We start from the raw sequence: 22,863 nt of genomic DNA, 5'->3' as shown, positions 1-22,863 counted from the left end.
TAAACATCTTGGGTGTTTGAGATAATCTCCCTCTCAAGTTTGAGCCACATATGGTTTTCGCCCTTTTTTATAAATTTGATGTAATTCTTAAGTTCTGTTTTAAACCAGATCAGTATGCCTCCGGAGTCTCTGCCTTGGGTTACACTTGGTAATTTATTGGAGGGGACCACCAGCTCAGTGTACCCTTGGGGACAGCCAGTGTGTCCTTTTCCTTTATACCAAGTTTCCTGTAAAATGATAATATCTAGGTCTTTAGTTTCATCTATGAACTCTGGGGTCCTACTCTTCACTTCTCGCAGTGAAGAGCGTAGACCTTGGATATTCCAGGTCGAAATATATAAGGATTTCATGTTAAGTGAACTGTACCACTCTGTCCCAGAGTTTGAAAGGACAGTGTCTGACCCACTGTTTCACCCAGTCACTGAGTGTGAAAGGACAGTGTCTGACCCACTGTTCCACCCAGTCCCAGAGTGTGGAAGGTCAGTGTCTGACCGACTGTACCACCCAGACCCAGAGCGTGAAATGACAGTGTCTGACCCACTGTACCACCCAGTCCCAGACTGTGAAAGGACAGTGTCTGACCCACTGTACCACCCAGTCCCAGAGTGTGAAAGGACAGTGTCTGACCCACTGTACCACCCAGTCCCAGAGTGTGACAGGACAGTGTCTGACCCACTGTACCGCCCAGTCCCAGAGTATAAAAGGACAGTGTCCGACCCACTGCGCTACCGAGTCCCAGAAAGTGGAAGGACACTGTCTGACCCACTGTACCACCCAGTCCCAGAGTGTGAAAGACCAGTGTCTGATGCACTATACCACCCAGTTCCAGAGTGTGAAAGGACAGCGTCTGACCCACTGTACCACCCAGTCCCAGAGTGTGAAAGGACAGTGTCTGACCCACTGCACCACCCAGTCCCACTGTGTGAAAGGACACTGTCTGACCCACTGTATCACCCAGTCCCAGAGTGTGAAAGGACAGTGTCTGAACCACTGTACCACCCAGTCCCAGAGTCTGAAATGACAGTGCCTGACCCACTGTACCACCCAGTCCCAGAGTTTGAAAGGACAGTGTCTGACCCACTGTACCACCCAGTCCCAGAGTCTGAAAAGACAGTGCCTGACCCACTGTACCGCCCAGTCCCAGAGTGTGAAAGGACAGTGTCAGACCCAGTGTACCACCCAGTCCCAGAGTGTGGAAGGACAGTGTCAGACCCACTGTACCACCCAGTCCCAGAGTGTGAAAGGACAATGTCTGACCCACTGTACCACCCAGTCCCAGAGTGTGGAAGGACAGTGTCAGACCCACTGTACCACCCAGTCCCAGAGTGTGACAGGACAGTGTCTGACCCACTGTACCACCCAGTCCCAGAGTGTGACAGGACAGTGTCTGACCCACTGTACCACCCAGTCCCAGAGTGTGAAAGGACAGTGTCCGACCCACTGCACTACCGAGTCCCAGAAAGTGGAAGGACAGTGTCTGACCCACTGTACCACCCAGTCCCAGAGTGTGACAGGACAGTGTCTGACCCACTGTACCACCCAGTCCCAGAGTGTGACAGGACAGTGTCTGACCCACTGTACCACCCAGTCCCAGAGTGTGAAAGGACAGTGTCCGACCCACTGCACTACCGAGTCCCAGAAAGTGGAAGGACAGTGTCTGACCCACTGTACCACCCAGTCCCAGAGTGTAAAAGACCAGTGTCTGACCCACTATACCACTCCATTCCAGAGTGTGAAAGGACAGTGTCTGACCCACTGCACCACCCAGTCCCAGAGTGTGGAAGGACAGTGTCTGACCCACTGTACCACCCAGTCCCAGAGTGTGAAACGAAAGTGTCTGACCCACTGTACCACCCAGACCCAGAGTGTGAAAGGACAATTTCTGACCCACTGTACCACCCAGTCCCAGAGTCTGAGAGGACAGTGTCTGACCCAATGTACCACCCAGTCCCAGAGTGTGGAAGGACAGTGTCAGACCCACGCTACACCCAGTCCCAGAGTGTGACAGGACAATGTCTGACCCACAGTACCACTCTGTCCCAGAGTGTGAAAGGACAGTGTCTGACCCACTGTACCACCCAGTCACTGTGTGTGAAAGGACAGTGTCTGACCCACTGTACCACCCAGTCCCAGCTTGTGAAAGGACAGTGTCTGAACCACTATACCACTCCGTCCCAGAGTGTGAAAGGACAGTGTGTGACTCACTGTACCACCCAGTCCCAGAGTATAAAAGGACAGTGTCCGACCCACTGCACCACCCAGTCCCAGAGTGTGGAAGGACAGTATCTGACCCACTGCACCACCCTGTCCCAGAGTGTGACAGGACAATGTCTGACCCACAGTACCACTCTGTCCCAGAGAGTGAAAGGACAGTGTCTGACCCACTGTACCACCCAGTCACTGTGTGTGAAAGGACAGTGTCTGACCCACTGTACCACCCAGTCCCAGAGTGTGAGAGGAAATTGTCTGACCCACTGTTCCACCCAGTCCCAGCTTGTGAAAGGACAGTGTCTGAACCACTATACCACTCCGTCCCAGAGTGTGAAAGGACAGTGTCCGACCCACTGCACCACCCAGTCCCAGAGTGTGGAAGGACAGTATCTGACCCACTGCACCACCCTGTCCCACAGTGTGAAAGGACAGTGTCTGACCCACTGTACCACCCAGTCCCAGAGTGTGATAGGACAGTGTCTGACCCACTGTACCACCCAGTCCCAGAGTGTGATAGGACAGTGTCTGAACCACTATACCACCCAGTCCCAGACTGTGAAAGGACAGTACGATAGGAAAATACTGCAGATGTTGGAAATCCGAAATAACAACAGAAAATGCTGGAAAGACTCAGCAGGTCAGGCAGCATCCGTGGAGAGAAATTTGAGTTGACGTTTCGGGTCGAACCCTTCTTCAAAACTGGAAAGAAAATAAAATAGATCGAAGGCAGGGCTGCGATCGGACAAATGAAGTGAAAGAGACAAAAGTAGTAGAAGAGACAATAAAAGGTATTCGAAGCCAGACGAGATGGTAATAGGCTGAGATTAGGTGTGAAGTGTACTGGCAGGGCAAGAAATAGCTGCCAGGTGAGAGAGTGAAACAAGAGGAAAGAGTGGCGGGGGGAGGGAAAGGAGTGGAAAAATTACAGGTAAAAAATTAATAGGGGGCAGGTTATGATCTGAAATTGTTGAACTCGATTTTGAGTCCGGAAGGCTGCAACGTGCCTAATCGGAAGATGAGGTGCTGTTCCTCGAGTTTACGTTGAGCTTCCATGGAACAATACAAGAGGCCAAGGACGGTGAGGTCCGAGTGGGAATGGAGCGGTGAATTAAAATGACTGGCGACCGGAAGGTCAGGGTCACCCTTACGGACTGAACGGAGGTGTTCCGCAAAGCGGTCACCCAATCTGCGTTAATTAAAATGACAGGCGACCGGAAGCTCGGGGTCACCCTTATGGACTCACCGTCCTTCGCCCCTTGTATTGTTCCTGACCCACTGTACCACCCAGACCCAGAGTGTGAAAGGACAGTGTCTGACCCACTGTACCACCCAGTCCCAGAGTGTGAAAGTACAGTGTCTGACCCACTGTACCACCCAGTTCCAGAATGTGAAAGGATAGTGTCTGACCCACTGTGCCAGCCAGTCCCAGAGTGTGAAAGGACAGTGTCTGACCCACTGTACCACCCAGTCCCAGAGTGTGAAAGGACAGTGTCTGACCCACTGCATCACCCAGTCCGAGAGTGTGCAAGGACAGTGTCTGACCCACTGTACACCCAGTTGCAGAGTGTGACAGGACAGTGTCTGATCCACTGTACCACTCTGTCCCAGAGTGTGAAAGGACAGTGTCTGACCCACTGTACACCCAGTCGCAGAGTGTGACAGGACAGTGTCTGATCCACTGTACACCCAGTCCGAGAGTGTGGAAGGACAGTGTCTGACCCACTGTACACCCAGTCGCAGAGTGTGACAGGACAGTGTCTGATCCACTGTACACCCAGTCCCAGAGTGTGACAGGACAGTGTCTGACCCACTGTACCACTCCGTCCCTGGCCAAGTTAAAGGAATCTTACAGTATAGAAGGAGGCCATTCACTCCATCGTGCCTGTGCTGGTTCTTTGAAAGTGTGGTCTATTTTAGTCCCACACCCCAGTCTTTTCCCCATAGTGCCTGCACATTGGTCCTCTACAAGTTCATGGCCAATTGCCTTTTGAATGTTCTAATGGAATCTGGTTCCCCCACCCTTTCAGGGAGTGCATTCCAGATCTTAACAACCCTCTGTGTGAAGAAATTTCTCCTCATTCCCCCTCTAGTTCTTTTGCCAATTATTTTAATTCTATGACCTCTGGTTACTGACTCATTTGCCAGAGGAAACATTTTCTCCCTGCTTGCGCTATGAAAACCCCACATAATTTTGAATACCTTTATTAGGTCTCCCCTTGACCTTTTCTGCTCAAAGCAGAGCAATCCCAGCTTCTCCAATTTCCCCACATAACTGAAATCACTCATCTCTGGTATCCTCCTGGTAAACTGTCACCTGCACCCTCTCCAAGGCCTTAACATCCTTCCTAAAGTGTGGTGCCCAGAATTGTACACAGTATTGCAGCTGAGGCCTAACCAGTGATTTGTAAAACTTTAGCATGGCTTCCTTGTTTTTGTATTCAATGCCCCTATTTAGAAAGCCAAGTATTCCATATGCTTTCTTAACCACCTTATCAACTTGCCCTGCTACCCCTTTAAGAATTTGTGAATATGCACCCCCAGGATCTCTTCTCTTGTACTCCTTTCAAAATAGTACCATTTAGATTATACTGCCTCTCCATGATGTTCCTCCCAAAGTGCATCACTTCACACTTATCCACATTAAATTTAATCTGCCTTGTGTCTGCCCATTTCACCAGTCTGTCCAAGTCCTTCTGAAGTCTGATACTATTCTCCTTATTGTTTGCTACATTTCTGAATTTCTGCAAACTTTGAAATTATGACCCATATATCCAAATCCAGGTCATTAATATATATCAAAAAGAGCAGTGGTCCTAATACTGACCCCTGGGGGACCCCACGGCATACTTCTGTCCAGTCAGAAAAACATCCGTTCACGACTGCTCTGTGCCTTCTATCCCTTAGCCAATTACTTGCCCAAGTTACCACTGTCCCTTTAGTCCCATGTGCTTCTATTTTCTGAATGTCTGTTATGTGGTGCTTTATCAAATGCTTTTTGAAAGTCCATGTATACAACATCTAATGCACTGCCTTCATCAACCCTCTCTGTTACTTCATCAAAGAACTCAATCAGGTTAGTCAGACACAGTTTGCCTTTAAGAAATCCATACTTCTGAAAGTGAGAATTAATTTTGTCCTTGACAATGGTCTCTAGTAACTTTCCCACCACTGACATTAGACTGACTGGCCTGTAGTTACCAGGTTTATGCCTCTCCCCTTTTTTTGTACATTTGTAATCCTCCAGTTCTCTGGCACCACTCCAATATCCAAAACGGATTCAAAGATTGTTGGCAGAGCTTCTGCTATCTCCACCCTTGCTTCCCTCAACAGCCTAGGATGAATCCCATCTGGACTGGGTGACTTGTTAACTTTGAGTGATGCCAACCTATTTAGCACCTCCTTTCTGTCTATTTTTATCCTATCCATATCCCTGCTCCCTCCTCCTCTAATGCAACATTAACTTCATCCTCTTCTTTTGTGAAGACAGATGCAAAGTACTCATTCAGTACCTCAGTCATGCCCTCTGCCTTCACAAGGAGATTTCCTTTTTTGTCCCTAATCAGCCCCATCATTCCTTTAACTATCATTTTACTTTTTATATTTATAAAAGATTTTTGGGTTCCCTTTTATGTTACCTGCTAATCTTTTCTCATATTCTCTCTTTGCCCTTCTTATTATCATTTTACAATTTCCCCCTGTACTCTCTGTATTCTGCCTGGTTTTCTACTGTATTTTTTACCTGACATTTGCCAGGAACCTCCTATTGTTTTATTTTAATCTCTATTTCCTTTGTCTTCCAGGGAGCTCTAGCCTTGGATGTCCCATCTCCCCTCCCTATGGGAATATGCTTGGCTTGTAACCAAACTATCTCTGCCTTGAAGACCTGCCATTGCTTATTTTCTGATTTCCTGGCCAATCTTTGTTTCCAGTCCACCTGTGCTAGATCCCTTCTCAAATCACTGAAATTGACTCTCTTCCAGTGGGTATTTTCACCTTTCATTTTTCTTTGTCCCTTTCCGTAACTACTTTAAACCTAATTATATTATGATCACTATTACCCAGATGTTCTCTCACTGACACACGCTCCACTTGCTGTACTTCATTCCCCAGAACAAGATCCAGCACTGCTTCCTCCCTCACTGGCCCAGAAACATACTGATTAAGAAAGTTCTCCTGTACACATTTTAGGAATTCTTCATCCTCCTTGCCTTTTAATTTGTTTCCCCCCCAGTCTATATTAGGGTAATTGAAGTCCCCTACTATTACTGCTCTATTATTCTTACATTTCTCTGAAATTTTCTCCTCTATCTCCTTCTCACTATTTGGGGATCTATAGTAAACACCCAGCAATGTAATGGCTCCTTTTCTGTTCCTTGACTTGTATTTATATAGTGCCTTTCGCATCCATCACACTCAAAGCGCTTTACGGCCAATAAAGTACTGTTGAAGTGTAGTCACTGTTGTGATGTAGGAAACGCGGCAGCCAATTTACGCACAGCAATCTCCCACAAACAGGAATGTGACAATGACCAGATAATCTATTTCAGTGATGTTGAATGAGGGATAAATATTCGCCAGGACACCGGGGATAACTTCCCTGCTCTTCTTCAAAATAGTGCCATGGGATCTGTTATGTCCACTTAAGAGATCAGACAGCGACTCGGTTTAACATTGGCCTTCACCTGAACCATGCTGGGACCAGTGTTCTGGCGAGTCGTATAACTAGGGCGGCAGAGAGGACTTTAAGCTAAATATTGGGGGCATGGGATCAAATTTGGGAAATGTGGTAATTCAAAGATTAGAGACAAGGCAATAGAGAAAGGTATTAATATGGGAAATGATAAACAGTCCGTGACAGGAAGGGATAGAGAGTACAAATCTAAGAGTGAATCAACAGATAAGGCTAGAGGTTACAAAAATAATAAAAGGACAAAACTAAAGGCTCTGTATCTGAATGCACATAGCATTCGAAACAAAACAGATGAACTGATAGCGCAAATAGAAATAAATAAATATGATCTGAGCCATTACAGAAACATGGCTGCAGGATGACATAGATTGGGACCTGAATAGTGAAGGGTACATGACATTTAGGAAGGACAGGAAGGAGGGAAAAGGTGGAGAGGTGGCTCTGTTAATTAATGTTGGTATTAGCACAATAGAGAGGGATGACCTAAGTTCAGGAAACCAGGATGTAGAAGCGGTTTGGGTAGAAATGAGAAATAATAAAGGCAAGAAGTCACTTGTGGGAGTGGTGTACAGGCCCCCTATCAGTAACCACATGGTAGGATGGAGTATAAAGGAAGAAATAAAGGGAGCTTGTCAGAAGGGCATGGCAAAAATCATGGGGGATTTTAATCTGCATATAGACTGGAAAAATCAGATGAGCAAAGGTAGCATAGATGAGGAGTTCATGGAATGTTTTCGGGATAGTTTCTTACAACAGCACATTCTGGAGCCAAACAGAAAGCAGACTATACTAGACCTGGTATTGTGCAACGAGATAGGATTAATTAATGACCTCATAGTGAAGGTACCCCTAGGTAGCAGCGATCATAATATGATTGAATTTTACATTCAGTTTGAGAGAGAGAAGAATGGGTCCAAGACTAGTTTTTTAAACTTAAATAAGGGCAATTATGAGGGCATGAAAGCAGAGCTAGCTAAAGTGAACTGGCAAATTAGGTTAAAGAATAGGTTAATAGAGTTGCAGTGGCAGACATTTAAGGGGATATTTCAAAATACACAGAATATATACATTCCAATAAGAAAGAAAAATTCCAAGGGGAGGACCCACCATTCGTGGTTAACTAAAAAAGTTAAAGATAGTGTCAAACTTAAAGAAAAAGCATATAATTGCGCAAAGATGGGTGGCAGGTCAGAGGATTGGACAGAATATAAAAAACAGCAAAGAATGACTAAAAGATTAATAAGGAGAGAAAAATTAGAGTACGAGAGAAAGCTAGCTAGAAATATAAAAACAGATAGTAAGAGTTTCTATAGATATTTAAAAAAGAAAAGAGTTAACAAAGTGAGTGTTGGTCCTATAGAAAGTAAGCCTGGGGAATTAATAATGGAAAATAAGGAGATGGCAGTTGAATTGAACAGGTATTTTGCATCGATCTTCACGATAGAGTTTACAAGTAACATCCCAGAAATAGCTGTAAATCAGGAAATGGAAGGGAGGGAGGAACTCAAGAAAATTACTATCACCAGGGAAGTAGTACTGAGCAAATTGTTGGAGCTGCGGGCTGACAAGTCCTCGGATCCTCATGGACTTCATCCTAGGGTCTTAAAAGAAGTGGCTAGTGAGATAGTTGATGCGTTGGTTTTAATTTTCCAAAATTCCCTAGATTCGGGGAAGGTTCCATTAGATTGGAAAATAGTGAATGTAACTCCTTTATTCAAAAAGGGAGGGAGACAGAAAGCAGGAAACTACAGGCCAGTTAGCTTAACATCTATCATAGGGAAGATGTTAGAAGTTATTATTAAAGACGTTATAGCAGGGCACTTAGAAAAGTTCAAAGTAATCAGGCAGAGTCAACATGGTTTTGTGCAAGGGACATCATGTTTAACCAATTTATTGGCGTTCTTTGAGGAAGTAACATGTGCTGTGGATAAAGGGGAACTGCACTGTGGATGTACTGTACTTAGATTTCCAGAAGGCATTTGATAAGGTGCCACATCAAAGGTTATTGCGGAAAATAAAAGCTCATGGTGTAGGGGGTAACATATTGGCATGGATAGAAGATTGGCTAGCTAACAGGAAACAGAGAGTAGGCATAAATGGGTCATTTTCTGATTGGCAAGATGTAACGAGTGGTGTGCCACAGGGATCAGTGCTGGGACCTCAACTTTACAATTTATATAAATGACTTGGATGAAGGGACCGAAGGTATGGTTGCTAAATTTGCTGATGACACAAAGATAGGTAGGAAAGTAAATTGTGAAGAAGACATAAGGAGGCTACAAAGGGATATAGATAGGTTAAGTGAGTGGGCAAAGATCTGGCAAATGGAGTATAATGTGGGAAAATGTGAAAAAATGTGAAGTTGTCCATTTTGGCAGGAAGAATAAAAAAGAGGCATAAATGGTGAGAGATTGCAGAGCTCTGAGATGCAGAGGGATCTGGGTGTCCTAGTGCATGAATCGCAAAAGGTTAGTATGCAGGTACAGCAAGTAATTAGGAAAGCTAATAGAATGTTATTGTTTATTGCGAGGGGAATTGAATACAAAAATAGGGAGGTTATGCTTCAGTTATACAGGGCATTGGTGAGACCACATCTGGAGTACTGTGTACAGTATTGGTCTCCTTATTTAAGGAAGGATGTAAATGCGTTGGAAGCAGTTCAGAGAAGGTTTACTAGACTAATACCTGGAATGGGCGGGTTGTCTTATGAGGAAAGGTTGGACAGGCTAGGCTTGTATCCGCTGGAGTTTAGAAGAGTAAGAGGTGACTTGATTGAAATATATAAGATCCTGAGGGGTTTGGACAGGGTGGATGTGGAGAGGATGTTTCCTCTTGTGGGAGAATCTAGAACTAGGGGTCACTGTTTAAAAATAAGGGGTCACCCATTTAAGACAGTGATGAGGAGAAATCTTTTCTCACAGAGGGTCGTGAGTCTTTGGAACTCTCTTCCTCAGAGGGCGGTGGAAGCAGAGTCTTTGAATATTTTTAAGGCAGAGGTAGATAGATTCTTGATAAGCAAAGGGGTGAAAAGTTATCGGGGGTAGGTGGGAATGTGGAGTAATTGGATCAGCTATGATCTTGTTGAATGGCAGAGCAGGCTCGAGGGGTGGAGTGGCCTACTCTTGCTCCTAATTCGTATGTAACATCTCATCCGAAAGATGGCACTTCCTAAGTACTATACTTGAGTGTCAGCCTAGATTTTTATACTCAAGTCCCTGGAATGGGACTTGAACCCACAACTTTCTGACTCAGAGTTGGGAGTCCTCCCCACTGAGCCACAGCTGACACTCATATAGTACCTTTAATGTAGTAAACCATCCCAAGGCGCTTCACAGGAGCATTATCAAACAAAATTTGACACCAAGCCATATAAAGAGATATTAGGGCAGATGAGATAGGTTTTAAGGAGCGTCTTAAAAGAGGAAAGAGAGAAGCACAAAGGCAGAGAAGTTTAAGTTTATGTAGAGATACAATCGGGATTAAAAAGCTATGTATTTACTCTCTTGCCTTTCTCTCCCTCTCTCTCTGTCTCTCTCAAGGACAGTAGTCTGACCAAGACAACGACAGACCAGCCCAGCCTCTCTGTTGAGAGGCTCACGGAACCAAGATGGCCGGTGCCTCGGTGAAGGTGGCGGTCAGAGTCCGGCCTTTCAACTCCAGAGAGATCGGCCGAGACAGCAAATGCATTATTCAGATGTCGGGAAACACAACAAGTGAGTATTTGCTTCCGCACCGCACTGCTCGCCTGCTTCGGTCTGCCCTCCCAGGGCCCGCAAGGATGCAGAGCAAATAGAAAGACAAAAACTGATTATGCAACCTTAAAGGCGGCAGAGCCAGGAATATTAATGGCTCCTTAGCATTGCGGGCTGAGCATTTGGCATCGTTCTGCTATTTGATGTTATCAGAAGTCGTCCTGTTCTCCCATGTTCACTAAACCGTCTTTGTGTGAATGTGATTTACTGCCAGTGTAAAATGGGCATTTCATTGAGAGCAACTGCTGGGATTTCCTATCTTTCTGTTTAGTTTAATTCTGATGAGGCCCAGTGGTTAGATAGGAAGAGCTCTGCCTTATTTTGTGTTTTATAATGAACAGCTGTGTATTTTTTCATACACTTGGAGGGTTTGCAAAGGGCTTTGAGAGGTGGGGTACTGAGTGGGAATACCAGGAAGCTGCGTATAACATGGCCCCTGCCCTAAAGTTGGTCAATTATATGGCACCGTGCCATACCAACCAAGAAGGCCTCTGCTTCGGTTCTATGCCTTTGCTGGTATCGGTGGGAATGGTGTTAGGGGGTGCTGCAGTCGACCTCCGTGACCGTGGGCTGTGGAAAGGAAAGTCATCCAGGGTTCCAGCTGCCGATCGCTGTGCGGTGATTCCTGCTGGAAAGTGCGGGTTTGTGAGTGCCGGGCTTGGTTGTGATGTCACCGACGTTGAATAGTCTACACTGTGAAGAAGGACTACCTGGGGCGAGGCGGCCGTCACCCGTGATATGTATCCTAGCGAGAGCCAGCGCCTCCAGCAGAGGAGGGAAGGGGAAATATAGAAAATTGGAAGGAAGAAAATAACATAACATGCAGAAAATGCGGGAAAGTGTTTGTGTTCAATCAAATGATCCTCTGCCTTTGTTTTGCTGTGGGAAGAATTTGTTGAGGTGAGGAATGGTGACACTGGGACGAAGGTGCAATAGGCATGTCCCACCACTTTGCGTTTGCTTTCACCGCGAAAGGTATATTGTTTTGTGAAACAACTGCCCTGTTCATTAACCAATGTGTATGACTCTCATTGGGTGGAAGGTGTCAGATCACGAGACCATCGCACAGAGAGTGTGGTATTGACCAAGCTGAAATTATAGTTTAGGGAGCAATGTTCTGATTACACCTTGTGCGGTGCAATGTGTTCCTCAGTTTGGGCGGCATTAGCTTTGCTGGAAGGCTGTTCTGGTTCTGGCAAGACTTCTTAGGTTAAGGTGCAGTTCATGAGGTGGAGCCCTTTTCTGTTATCCTGAGAGTAAAGCTGAGCTCCCAGTGTATGTTAGATTCTGATTCAGCCTGTTCAAAGTTTATGTTGGGCTCAAGGAATCAAGCAGAGAACACCTCACTGCAAAGATGTGACCTGCCCCTGGGGGTCCTTATTGCAGTGATGTGACCTGCCCCTGGGGGTCCTTATTGCAGTGATGTGACCTGCCCCTGGTGGTCCTTATTGCAGTGATGTGACCTGCCCCTGGGGGTCCTTATTGCAGTGATGTGACCTGCCCCTGGTGGTCCTTATTGCAGTGATGTGACCTGCCCCTGGTGGTCCTTATTGCAATGATGTGACCTGCCCCTGGTGGTCCTTATTGCAGTGATGTGACCTGCCCCTGGTGGTCCTTATTGCAATGATGTGACCTGCCTCTGGGGGTCCTTATTGCAGTGATGTGACCTGCCCCTGGTGGTCCTTATTGCAGTGATGTGACCTGCCCCTGGAGGTCCTTATTGCAGTGATGTGACCTGCCCCTGGAGGTCCTTATTGCAGTGATGTGACCTGCCCCTGGGGGTCCTTATTGCAGTGATGTGACCTGCCCCTGGTGGTCCTTATTGCAGTGATGTGACCTGCCCCTGGGGGTCCTTATTGCAGTGATGTGACCTGCCCCTGGTGGTCCTTATTGCAGTGATGTGACCTGCCCCTGGAGGTCCTTATTGCAATGATGTGACCTGCCCCTGGTGGTCCTTATTGCAATGATGTGACCTGCCCCTGGTGGTCCTTATTGCAGTGATGTGACCCGCTCCTGGTGGTCCTTATTGCAATGATGTGACCTGCCCCTGGGGTCCTTATTGCAGTGATGTGACCTGCCCCTGGTGGTCCTTATTGCAATGATGCGACCTCCCCCTGGGGGTCCTTATTGCAGTGATGTGACCTGCCCCTGGGGGTCCTTATTGCAGTGATGTGACCTGTCCCTGGGGATCCTTATTGCAGTGATGTGACCTGCCCCTGGGGATCCTTATTGCAGTGATGTGACCTCCCCCTGGGGGTCCTTATTGCAGTGATGTGACCTGCCCCTGGGGGTCCTTATTGCAGTGATGTGACCTGTCCCTGGTGGTCCTTATTGCAGTGATGTGACCTGCCCCTGGGGGTCCTTATTGCAGTGATGTGACCTGCCCCTGGGGGTCCTTATTGCAGTGATGTGACCTGCCCCTGGGGGTCCTTATTGCAGTGATGTGACCTGCCCCTGGGGGTCCTTATTGCAGTGATGTGACCTGTCCCTGGGGATCCTTATTGCAGTGATGTGACCTGTCCCTGGGGGTCCTTATTGCAATGATGCGACCTCCCCCTGGGGGTCCTTATTGCAATGATGTGACCTGCCCCTGGGGGTCCTTATTGCAGTGATGTGACCTGCCCCTGGTGGTCCTTATTGCAATGATGTGACCTGCCCCTGGTGGTCCTTATTGCAGTGATGTGACCTGCCCTGGAGGTCCTTTGTATAGTGATGTGACCTGCCCCTGGGGATCCTTATTGCAGTGATGTGACCTGCCCCTGGGGGTCCTTATTGCAGTGATGTGACCTGCCCTGGAGGTCCTTTGTATAGTGATGCGACCTGCCCCTGGTGGTCCTTATTGCAATGATGTGACCTGCCCCTGGGGGTCCTTATTGCAGTGATGTGACCTGCCCCTGGTGGTCCTTATTGTAATGATGTGACCTGCCCCTGGGGGTCCTTATTGCAGTGATGTGACCTGCCCCTGGGGGTCCTTATTGCAATGATGTGACCTGTCCCTGGGGGTCCTTATTGCAGTGATGTGACCTGCCCCTGGGGGTCCTTATTGCAATGATGTGACCTGCCCCTGGGGGTCCTTATTGCAGTGATGTGACCTGCCCCTGGGGGTCCTTATTGCAATGATGTGACCTGTCCCTGGGGGTCCTTACTGCAGTGATGTGACCTGCCCCTGGTGGTTCTTATTGCAGTGATGCGACCTGCCCCTGGGGGTCCTTATTGCAGTGATGTGACCTGCTCCTGGGGGTCCTTATTGCAGTGATGTGACCTGCCCCTGGTGGTCCTTATTGCAATGATGTGACCTGCCCCTGGGGGTCCTTATTGCAGTGATGTGACCTGCCCCTGGGGGCCCTTATTGCAATGATGTGACCTGCCCCTGGGGGTCCTTACTGCAGTGATGTGACCTGCCCCTGGGGGTCCTTATTGCAGTGATGTGACCTGCCCCTGGTGGTCCTTATTGCAATAATGTGACCTGCCCCTGGGGGTCCTTATTGCAGTGATGTGACCTGCCCTGGAGGTCCTTTGTATAGTGATGAGCCCTGTCCTTGGTGGAGTGATTTGACATTGTGCAATTAATATGCTAGTGACACCTAGTGACAGTACATCAAAACTACATTAACCTCAGACACCTTTTGACACTTTCTGACGTCCGATTGGACCATTGCTGTCGTGTGGCTCCTTGAACACGTTATTCAATCTAAAACTGCCTCTGTATTCCGCTCTATCGTACTCATGTGTCTGGGGAGGCATTCAGGACTGTGTCAGTCAGGGTTAATGTACAGGATTGTGCCTGTCTGGGGTGATGTACAGGGCTGTGTCTGTCTGGGGTGATGTACAGGGCTGTGTCTGTCTGTGGTTATGTACTGCACTCTGTCTGTCTAGGGTGATGTAAAGGGCTGTGTCTGTCTAGGGTGATGTACAGGGCTTGTCTGTGGTTATGTACTGCGCTCTGTCTGTCTAGGGTGATGTACAGGGCTGTGTCTGTCTAGGGTGATGTACAGGGCTGTGTCTGTCTAGGGTGATGTACAAGGCCGTGTCTGTCTAGGGTGACGAACAGGGCTATGTCTATCTGGGGTGATGTACAGGGCTGTGTCTGTCTGGGGTGATGTACAGGGCTGTGTCTGTCTGGGGTGATGTACAGGGCTGTGTCTGTCTGAGAGGAGCAGTAAAGCTCTGCCCTGAGGTGTCTGCACTAAAGATATTCACCGGGAATTTCCTTGAGGCTTCTCCCCCTTTGCCACCATAACTTTGTCGGAAACCCCATTAATGCACATGAACAATGTTTCTGCCAAACCTCCGCTGAAGTTATGCCGGTGGAACGGGAAAAGACCCAAGGAAAATCCCACGATTACACATGGATAAGAGGGTTCATTTGGCAATCCCACTCTCCCAGTGAGGTGCTGGGGTGTGTGTTGGAAAATCTTGGGTACCATATTATGGCCCTGTCTCCTACATGTGCTCCCATTAAGCATGGATTTGCTACTGAGACCAAGGGATTGGGGAATTAGCCCTGAGGTGAGGACTTGACTGAAGTTTCGGGATATGCGGAGGGAAGCCGATGTCGGGTGGACTCTGCAAGTTCCATCACAGCCTGCGCTGTTTGTCTTGAGTGGACTGTTCTTCAAAAAATGTCTTCAGTGACCTGCCAATCAGGAAGTGCCAGTTGATAATCAGTGTTTAATGTCTGATGTCCTCCCCTCTGAAGCCCACGTGTGGTCCATGTGTGGGAAGAACAGGTGAGAGAGGTCACCGTGCATTTTCACTGTCTGCGGTCTCCCACTGTCTTTGTGTTGCAGCAGAACTCTGGAGTCAAGGTTCAATTAAGGACTCCTTTGTTACGAGTTTCCAATTTCTCCATCATGTTGTGTTTGTGGTTGGAAGTCAATCAATCGAACTGATTGAGCTTTGAGAGATGTTGACTGAAGGAACATGGGTGCGTGTTGGTATCAGGAGAACATTGGTCTCTGGGAAGAGCAGAAAATGGCAGAACATACTTGTGGCGAAAGGCATCATGCCAGGGGACTGGGTGGTGCAAGGGATTAGATTCTGTTCTTTCACCTCTGGGATGTGAGTGCAAATCCAGCCTAATGCAGACAGATTGGCTGAAAGTCTCCTTTTCAGTTTTGGCTCTAAGAATTCCTAGAGGTTTTAATCCAATCCCTGGTGGCTATGGGTCCACAGCACGAAAATGTCATACATAAGAACATAAGAACATAAGAAATAGGAGCAGGAGTAGGCCAATCGGCCCATCAAGCCTGCCCCGCCATTCAATAAGATCATGGCTGATCTGATCCTAACCACCAATCTACTATCACTGAACCATCTCCTGAATCTAACAGAATGAGACACACGAAATAGGAGCAGGATCAGGCTACATGGCCCCTGGGCCCGCTCCGCTACCCACAGGGCCATGACCGATCCGAACCTAGACTCATGTCCAAATTCCTGCCCGTTCCCCGTAAGAAATAGGAGCAGGAGCAGTCCATTTGGCCCCTTGAGCCTGCTCCGCCATTTAATGAGATCATGGCTGATCTGATTTTGGCCTCAACTCCACTTTCCTGCCCGCTCCGCATAACCCTTGACTCCCCTGTTGCTCAACAATCTGCCTATCTCAGTCTTGAATATATTCAGTGACTCAACTTCCACAGCTCTCTGGGGTAAAGAATTTCAAAGATTCACAACTCTCTGAGAGAAGAAATTCCTCTTCATCTCCGTCCGAAATGGGCGACCCCTTATTCTGAGACTATGCCCCTTCATTCTAGATTCCCCCACGAGGGGAAACATCCTCTCTGCACCTACCCTCTCCAACCCCTCAGAATCTTGTATGTTTCAATAAGATCACCTCTCATTCTTCTAAACTCCAATGAGTTTAGGCCCAACCTGCTCAACCATTCCTCATAAGACAACCCTTCCATCCCAGGAATCAACCTAGTGAACCTGCTCTGAACTGCCTCCAATGAAAGTATATCCTTCCTTAAATAAGGAGACCAAAACTGTACGCAGTACTCTAGGTGTGGTCTCACTAGCGTCCTGTACAGTTGTAGTAAGACTTCCCTACTTTTACACTCTATCCCCCTTGCAATAAAGGCCAACATTCCATTTGCCTTCCTAATTACTTGCTGCACCTGCATGCTAACTTTTTGTGTTCCATGTACGAGGACACCCAAATCCCTCTGTACCGCCGCATTCTGTAGTCTTCATTTAAATATTATTTTTCTTTTCTATTATTCTTACCAAAGTGGATAACTTCACATTTCCCCACATTATACTCCATCTGCCAAATTCTTGCCCACTCACTTAACCTATCTATTTCCCTTTGCAGACTCTTTTTGTGCTCCTCACAACTTGCTTTCCCACCTATCTTTGTATCGTCAGCAAATTTGGCTGCAATACACTCGCTTCATTCATCCAAGTCATTAATATAGGTTGTAAACAGTTGAGGCCCCAGCACTGGTCCCTGTGGCACCCCACTAGTTACAGATTGCCATCCTGAAAATGACCCATTTATCCCGACTCTGTTTTCTGCTAGTTAGCCAATCCTCTATCCAATCTAATATATTATCCCCAACACCATGAGCTCTTATCTTGTGCAGTAACGTTTTATGTGGCACCTTGTTGAATGCCTTTTGGAAAACCAAATACACTACATCTACTGGTTCCCCTTTATCCACCCTGCTCATTACCACCTCAAAGCACTCTTAATAGATTTGTCAAACACGATTTCCCTTTCATAAAAAAAACCATGTTGACTCTGTTTGATTGTATTATGATTTTCTAAATGCCCTGCTACAACTTACTTAATAATGGATTTGAGCATTTTGCCAATGACAGATGTTAGGCTAACTGTCCTATAGTTTCTACTTTCTGTCTCCCTCCTTTTTTAAATAAGGGAGTTACATTTGCGGTTTTCCAATCCGCTGGGACTTTTCCAGAGTCAAGGGAATTTTGGAAGATTACAACCAATGCATCCACTATCTCTGTAGTCACTTCTTTTAAGGCCCTAGGATGCAGGCCATCAGGTCCATGGGACTTGTCAGCCTTTAGACCCATAAATTTGCCTAGCACTTTTTCTCTAGTGATTGTTCCTCCCTCCCTTTTACCCCTTGATTTTCTACAATTACTGGGATGTTTTTAGTGTCCTCTACTGTGAAAATATTTGTTCATTGCCTCTGCCATTTCCTTGTTTCCATTATTATTTCCCCAGTCTTGTCCTCTAAGGGACCACTGTTTACTTTAGCTACTCTCTTCCTTTTTATATATGTGTAGAAGCTCTTACTGTCAGTTTTTATATTTCTTGCTAGTTTACTATCATAAACTATTTTCTCCCTCTTTATTTTTTTAGTCATCCTTTGCTGGTTTCTAAAATTTTCCCAATCTTCTGGCCTACCACTAATCTTTGCAACATTGTATGCCTTTTCTTTCAATTTGATACCATCCTTAACTTCCTTGGTTACCCATGGTTGGTTCATCCTTCTCTTCGAGTCTTTCTTTCTCACTGAAATATATCTTTGTTGAGAGTCATGAAATATCTCTTTAAATGCCTGCCACTGCTTTTCTACCATCTTACCTTCTAATCTATTTTTCCAGTCATGAGTTGGCAATCTCACTGAGAGAGCTCACAGATTGGCTGGCGTGGCAAAATGGAGAAATGTCACACCTGTGGGGTAAGTGGGTGTTCTTCTGGGGTTGGGGGCTGAGGCACATTATTGGGATAGAGCTGAGGGAATGTTTGCCGCTCTAACCCGTGCTGTCCCACAGACTGTATAATGCAGCGTAGAGCTGGAATGTCTGCCTTTTTGGAGTTGGTGGCATGGTGCATCATTAAAACCAGTGAGTAGGCCAGAAATATGAACCCCCATACACAAAAAAGTGAGTCAGAAAAAGCAACTCCCCCCCTCAATAGTGAGGCCCCATAAATAGCTTGAGCCATTTGTGTTAGTGCTGAAGGACTTTTCTCATTTTTTTAGGTGCGTAAGTCAATTCAGCTTTAAGAGCTGAAGACTGCCATTTGGGAATTCCTTTTAATGTTTACTTTTTTTCAGAAGGCGTCTGAGCTCTAAGGGCTAAAAACTGCCTATTTTTTAATGATTTTTAATTTTTTAATTTTAGAAGGCAGTTCTCCTTTAAGGGACCGACACTGCTTTCTAAAATGACAGCCTCGCTTTAAGAGAACGCTGCCTCGCTCCAGGGACTGCCCGAAAACTGGTCTTACACAGTAAGTTTAGTGCTGCACAAATGTTAATTAGCAAGCAGCACCAATATACCGGTGCTGCCAGCGCTATTCATTTCGGCAGCCGTTAACTGCGGCCCACAGTGGCACCGACAGCTTTCCAGCACTCTAGAATTTTTAGCCCATTGACTTTACTTTGTTCATCTCTGTTTGTCTTCCTTTATGAATACTTGGAGGAAGTCATCTTTCGGGACATGAGCTATATTGTGCTCATCCTACATTTCAGTCTGTTTGCATCTTTTATGATTTTCACTTCATGGACTGCTCTTTCACTGTTATAGAATGGGGAAAAATATTACTGTTCTGTTTAGCCTCAGTCTCTATGCCTTTTTCTATGGCTCTCTGTGTCCCTCTGATCTCCCTTTTAACTTGTTTCTGCATTTACTTAAGTTCATTGCAGTGAACTCGGTCTCTTTCCTGCAGAATTTGTAGAGGCCATTTTACATCTTTATATCACTTTTAATTTGTTAATCCATTTTGGTCATATTCGTTTAGTCTGATCTTCGTGGTTTTCAATTTATATTTATCGTGCATTATATCTTTAAAGGTGTTCCACTTGTCCTCCACTAAAGTGCTGGGGGAACAGTGCTAGTCAATTTGTTTTAGTTTTTTCCTTATGTCATTTAATTTATCCCTTTTAAATTTAAATGCCTGGATCCTAGTCTTGGTATAGCTGCCTCCCAGATCATGTTAAACATCCTGTGGCAACGAAACCCCAGAGGTGCTACATCTTTCATTTCCTGCATGTTATCTGAATCCTTTACTGACATCAGGAAGAGCACTGCCTCCTTGAGCCATAAAGCAATCATGCTTTACATTTACCAACTCTGACTCTGAACAACTTGGGTTTCCTAGTTTACACTTGATGGATTTCACAGCTCCCATTAAACGAACTGTTCCCACATACCTAGAAATACATAGACGTTACGGAAGCAGGTCATTTGGTCCAATCAGTCCATGTCGGTGTTTACCCTCCACACAAGCAAACCATCCTAATCACATTCATCTGCCTTATTCCCATATCTGTTCATCCACCTACCCAATCTAATCTTGAATGGTAACCTGAATCACTAACCTTGGAAGTGAATTCCACAGCCTCTCCACGCTCTGTGTAAGGAAGTTTCTCCCGCCCTCTGTCCTAAATCTCTTACATTTAATCTTGTGTCGATGACCTCGCGTTCGAAACCCCTCAACCACTGGAAACTGTCTGATTCTGTGTACCCTGTCACATCCTTTCATAATTTTAAACCCCACAATCTGCGTCGTTTAAACGGAAAGACACAATTTTTTAAGTATTTCTTTGCATTTCTATTTCCTCATACCAGGCAGCATCCTAAGGGAATCTGTGTTGTACGCTCTGTAAAGCCTCAACAGCCTTCCTATAGTGTGGAGCCCAATACTGCACACAGTACTCCAACTGAGATCTCATTAAGGTTTTATACAGACTCATCATTACCTGTTGGGGGAAAAATTGAGTCACGCTCCCTTTGGGGCGCTAACTTTGCCGGGGCGCTACTTTGAAAAAAGTAGCGCCCTCGTGGCCGATTTTCCCAGGTAGCGCCCCGAGAGGGAGGAGGGTTGCTAACAGGAGGCGCAAAGCAACCGAATTTTTCCCCCCTTGACTTTTATATTCTATGGGGGAAAAATTGGGTTGCTTTGCACCCCCTGTTAGCGCCCACGGGGGGCATTAAGTGGGGGGGGGCAAAGCTCCTAGTGCCCGGGCGCGGTGCCACTCCTCTTATGTGGGCTGAGTGATCGCGGCCAGCACCTCGCTCCCCGGTGGACCAGCGCTAGGCCCCTCCCCTTTAATCGGGGGAGGAGGCCTGCAATGACGTGGTGCTACTTGCCGCCGCGAGCGGCGCTGTTGCACGTAGTGCCGTGAAATTGACTGGTAGTGCCCCAAGAAGGAGGGGGAGCGCTTTTCAGTAGCGCCCCACCTCCTGCTTGGGGCGCTACTACTGAATTTATGGTGCAGGGGCGCTAACTTTTTCGGGGGGCTAAAATTAGTGCCCTGGCGACATTAGTGCCTCAAGGGGGGGGGGTGGGTGCCACCGAGTATTTCCCCCTATATCTCTTACGATAAAACCTAGAATCCCATTTGCTTTATTTATGCCCTCATTAGCCTGAGGTGCTGCCTGTGAACCTGTTCCCACAAATGTCTCTGCTCTCCCGCAGCAGAGAATCATCACTGCTGTTGTTTGTTGCCTTCCTACCTCTTCATAGGTCAACTTGTCTTCCTCCTTATGCCAACCTGAGGGTGTGTCGAATACCCCTTCACCTCACCCCCTAAAAAAGACAGAGTACAATTTCCTCATATAAAATGGAATATATTAGACATTTAAATATGTGGTCTAGCTTTAGGTTGTCTACAGAGAGGGCAGTTCCCCCTACTCCACTGCCCAGTTGATGCTAATGCCACATCTCCAATACCCAATATATTGGATGGGTTTAAGGTAGAAGTGAGTCTGTGTCTTCTTTGCCCCGCCCCCCCACCCACCCCCACTCCCACCAACCCCCACCGGACCCTGCATTCTCTTATATTTCATACCTCATACATAATTCCTATTTTCTGAATTTTACCCTGTTTATACTGCAGGTCAGGTTCACAGATAGCAGTAACACCGGAGCGACTGGACATATACAGTTTCAGAATTTAAAACTCGTGTCTCTGGCCTGTCTGGGTAGGGTTGAGTGCTCGGCCCATCTGTCACCACATCCCCCGTGGTGTGCAGCACTCGTGGTGCGGGCAAGGTTGATGCCTCTTCACACAAAGCGTAGTAGAAATCTGGAATTCTCTCCCCTAAGAGGAGAACCCTAAGAACATTACAATGTTCCCTGTAATGTTTCTTCGGGCTGTGCGGCCCATGCAAAATTCTGCGTGTGCGTGGTTTTGCTATTACAGGGAACATTGATGCCGGGTCAATTGGAGCTTTTAAGACTGAGATCAATAGATTGTTGTTGGGTAAGGGTAAGAACGGATAGGGAGCAAAGGCGGATAAATGCAATTGAAGTACAGATCAACCTTGATCTAATTTAATTGACAGAACAGGCTTGTGGTAAACCACTGTTGTTAGTATTGTTGTTCACTGTTAGTACTGTTGTTCACTCTTGCATATTGTTGTACTTGTCTGTGCATGCCTCAGCTGACTCCGCCCCTGGCTCCACCCTCATGGCTGGGTATAAAGGTCGCTGCTCAGAAGCCTCCAGCCCTTTTGGATACCAGGCAACCACAAGAGGCATGCTCTGTTCTTTGGTAATAAAAGCCTGTTTATTACTTTCTCAATCTCCAGTCTTTTGTAGCAATTGATAGTGCATCAATTTTATTACCAAAGTTAAATGTTGGCTGCGGATGCTGATCAACCGATGGCGCAAAACGCTGAGCAGCAGGCGCTGCTGCGAGCCCTCAGACCAACATGCCTGGACCTAGACCCCCAAGAAGCGGGTTCGTCGACTAAATTCGCACAATGGCTGCGTTGCTTTGAGGCGTATCTGGAAGCCTCGACCGTGACTCTTGATGAAAATAAACTGAAAATCCTGGCCTCGAAGGTGAGCCACCAAGTCTATACTTTAATCCAAGATGCGACGACCTACGCGGCGGCTATCGACCTACTGAAAGGGCAGTATGCACGCCCGGTTAACACGGTCTATGCCAGGCACCTTTTAAGATCTCGCAGACAGCAGCCCGGGGAATCGGTGGAAGCCTTCCTACGGGCACTGCGGGTACTCGGACGCGGCTGCGACTGCAAGGAAGTATCGGCCGCGGCACATGCGGAGGGATTGATACGAGACGCTTTCGTTGCGGGTCTAAGGTCCGACTACTCCCGGCAGAGGCTGCTGGAGAAGGGTGAAATAGACCTGACAAAGGCAGTGTCCCTCGCACTCTCGCTCGACGCGGCCCACAGAAATATGGACGCTTTCTCCCCTCATCGCCCCGCGCCGTGGACGCCGCAATCTTGGGCCATGGGACCGCCACCTCCGACTGCTGC

The 22,863-nt window shown here is 47.0% G+C and overlaps 1 protein-coding gene across 10 annotated transcripts in view; it reads left to right on the top strand.

Annotated features, from left to right (window-relative positions):
* kif1aa (kinesin family member 1Aa) overlaps nt 1–22,863 on the top strand; it is a 599,030-nt gene that overhangs the window by 72,169 nt on the left and 503,998 nt on the right. For 9 of the 10 annotated variants that reach the window (XM_085990745.1, XM_085990743.1, XM_085990740.1 and 6 more), the window contains exon 2: nt 10,441–10,614. In XM_085990745.1, the coding sequence (XP_085846871.1) occupies nt 10,509–10,614 (106 nt within the window). In that variant the 5' untranslated portion in view covers nt 10,441–10,508. The remainder of the gene's footprint in view (nt 1–10,440; nt 10,615–22,863) is intronic. The other variant, XM_085990737.1, reaches the window with a different exon arrangement.

Source organism: Somniosus microcephalus, chromosome 6 (assembly GCF_052327205.1).
Source record: "Somniosus microcephalus isolate GS21.2 chromosome 6, FLI_Smic_1.0, whole genome shotgun sequence".
In the NCBI taxonomy this organism is placed as follows: domain Eukaryota; kingdom Metazoa; phylum Chordata; class Chondrichthyes; order Squaliformes; family Somniosidae; genus Somniosus; species Somniosus microcephalus.
The sequence above is the reverse complement of the archived record's forward strand: the minus strand, read 5'-3'. Positions and strand labels throughout refer to the sequence as shown.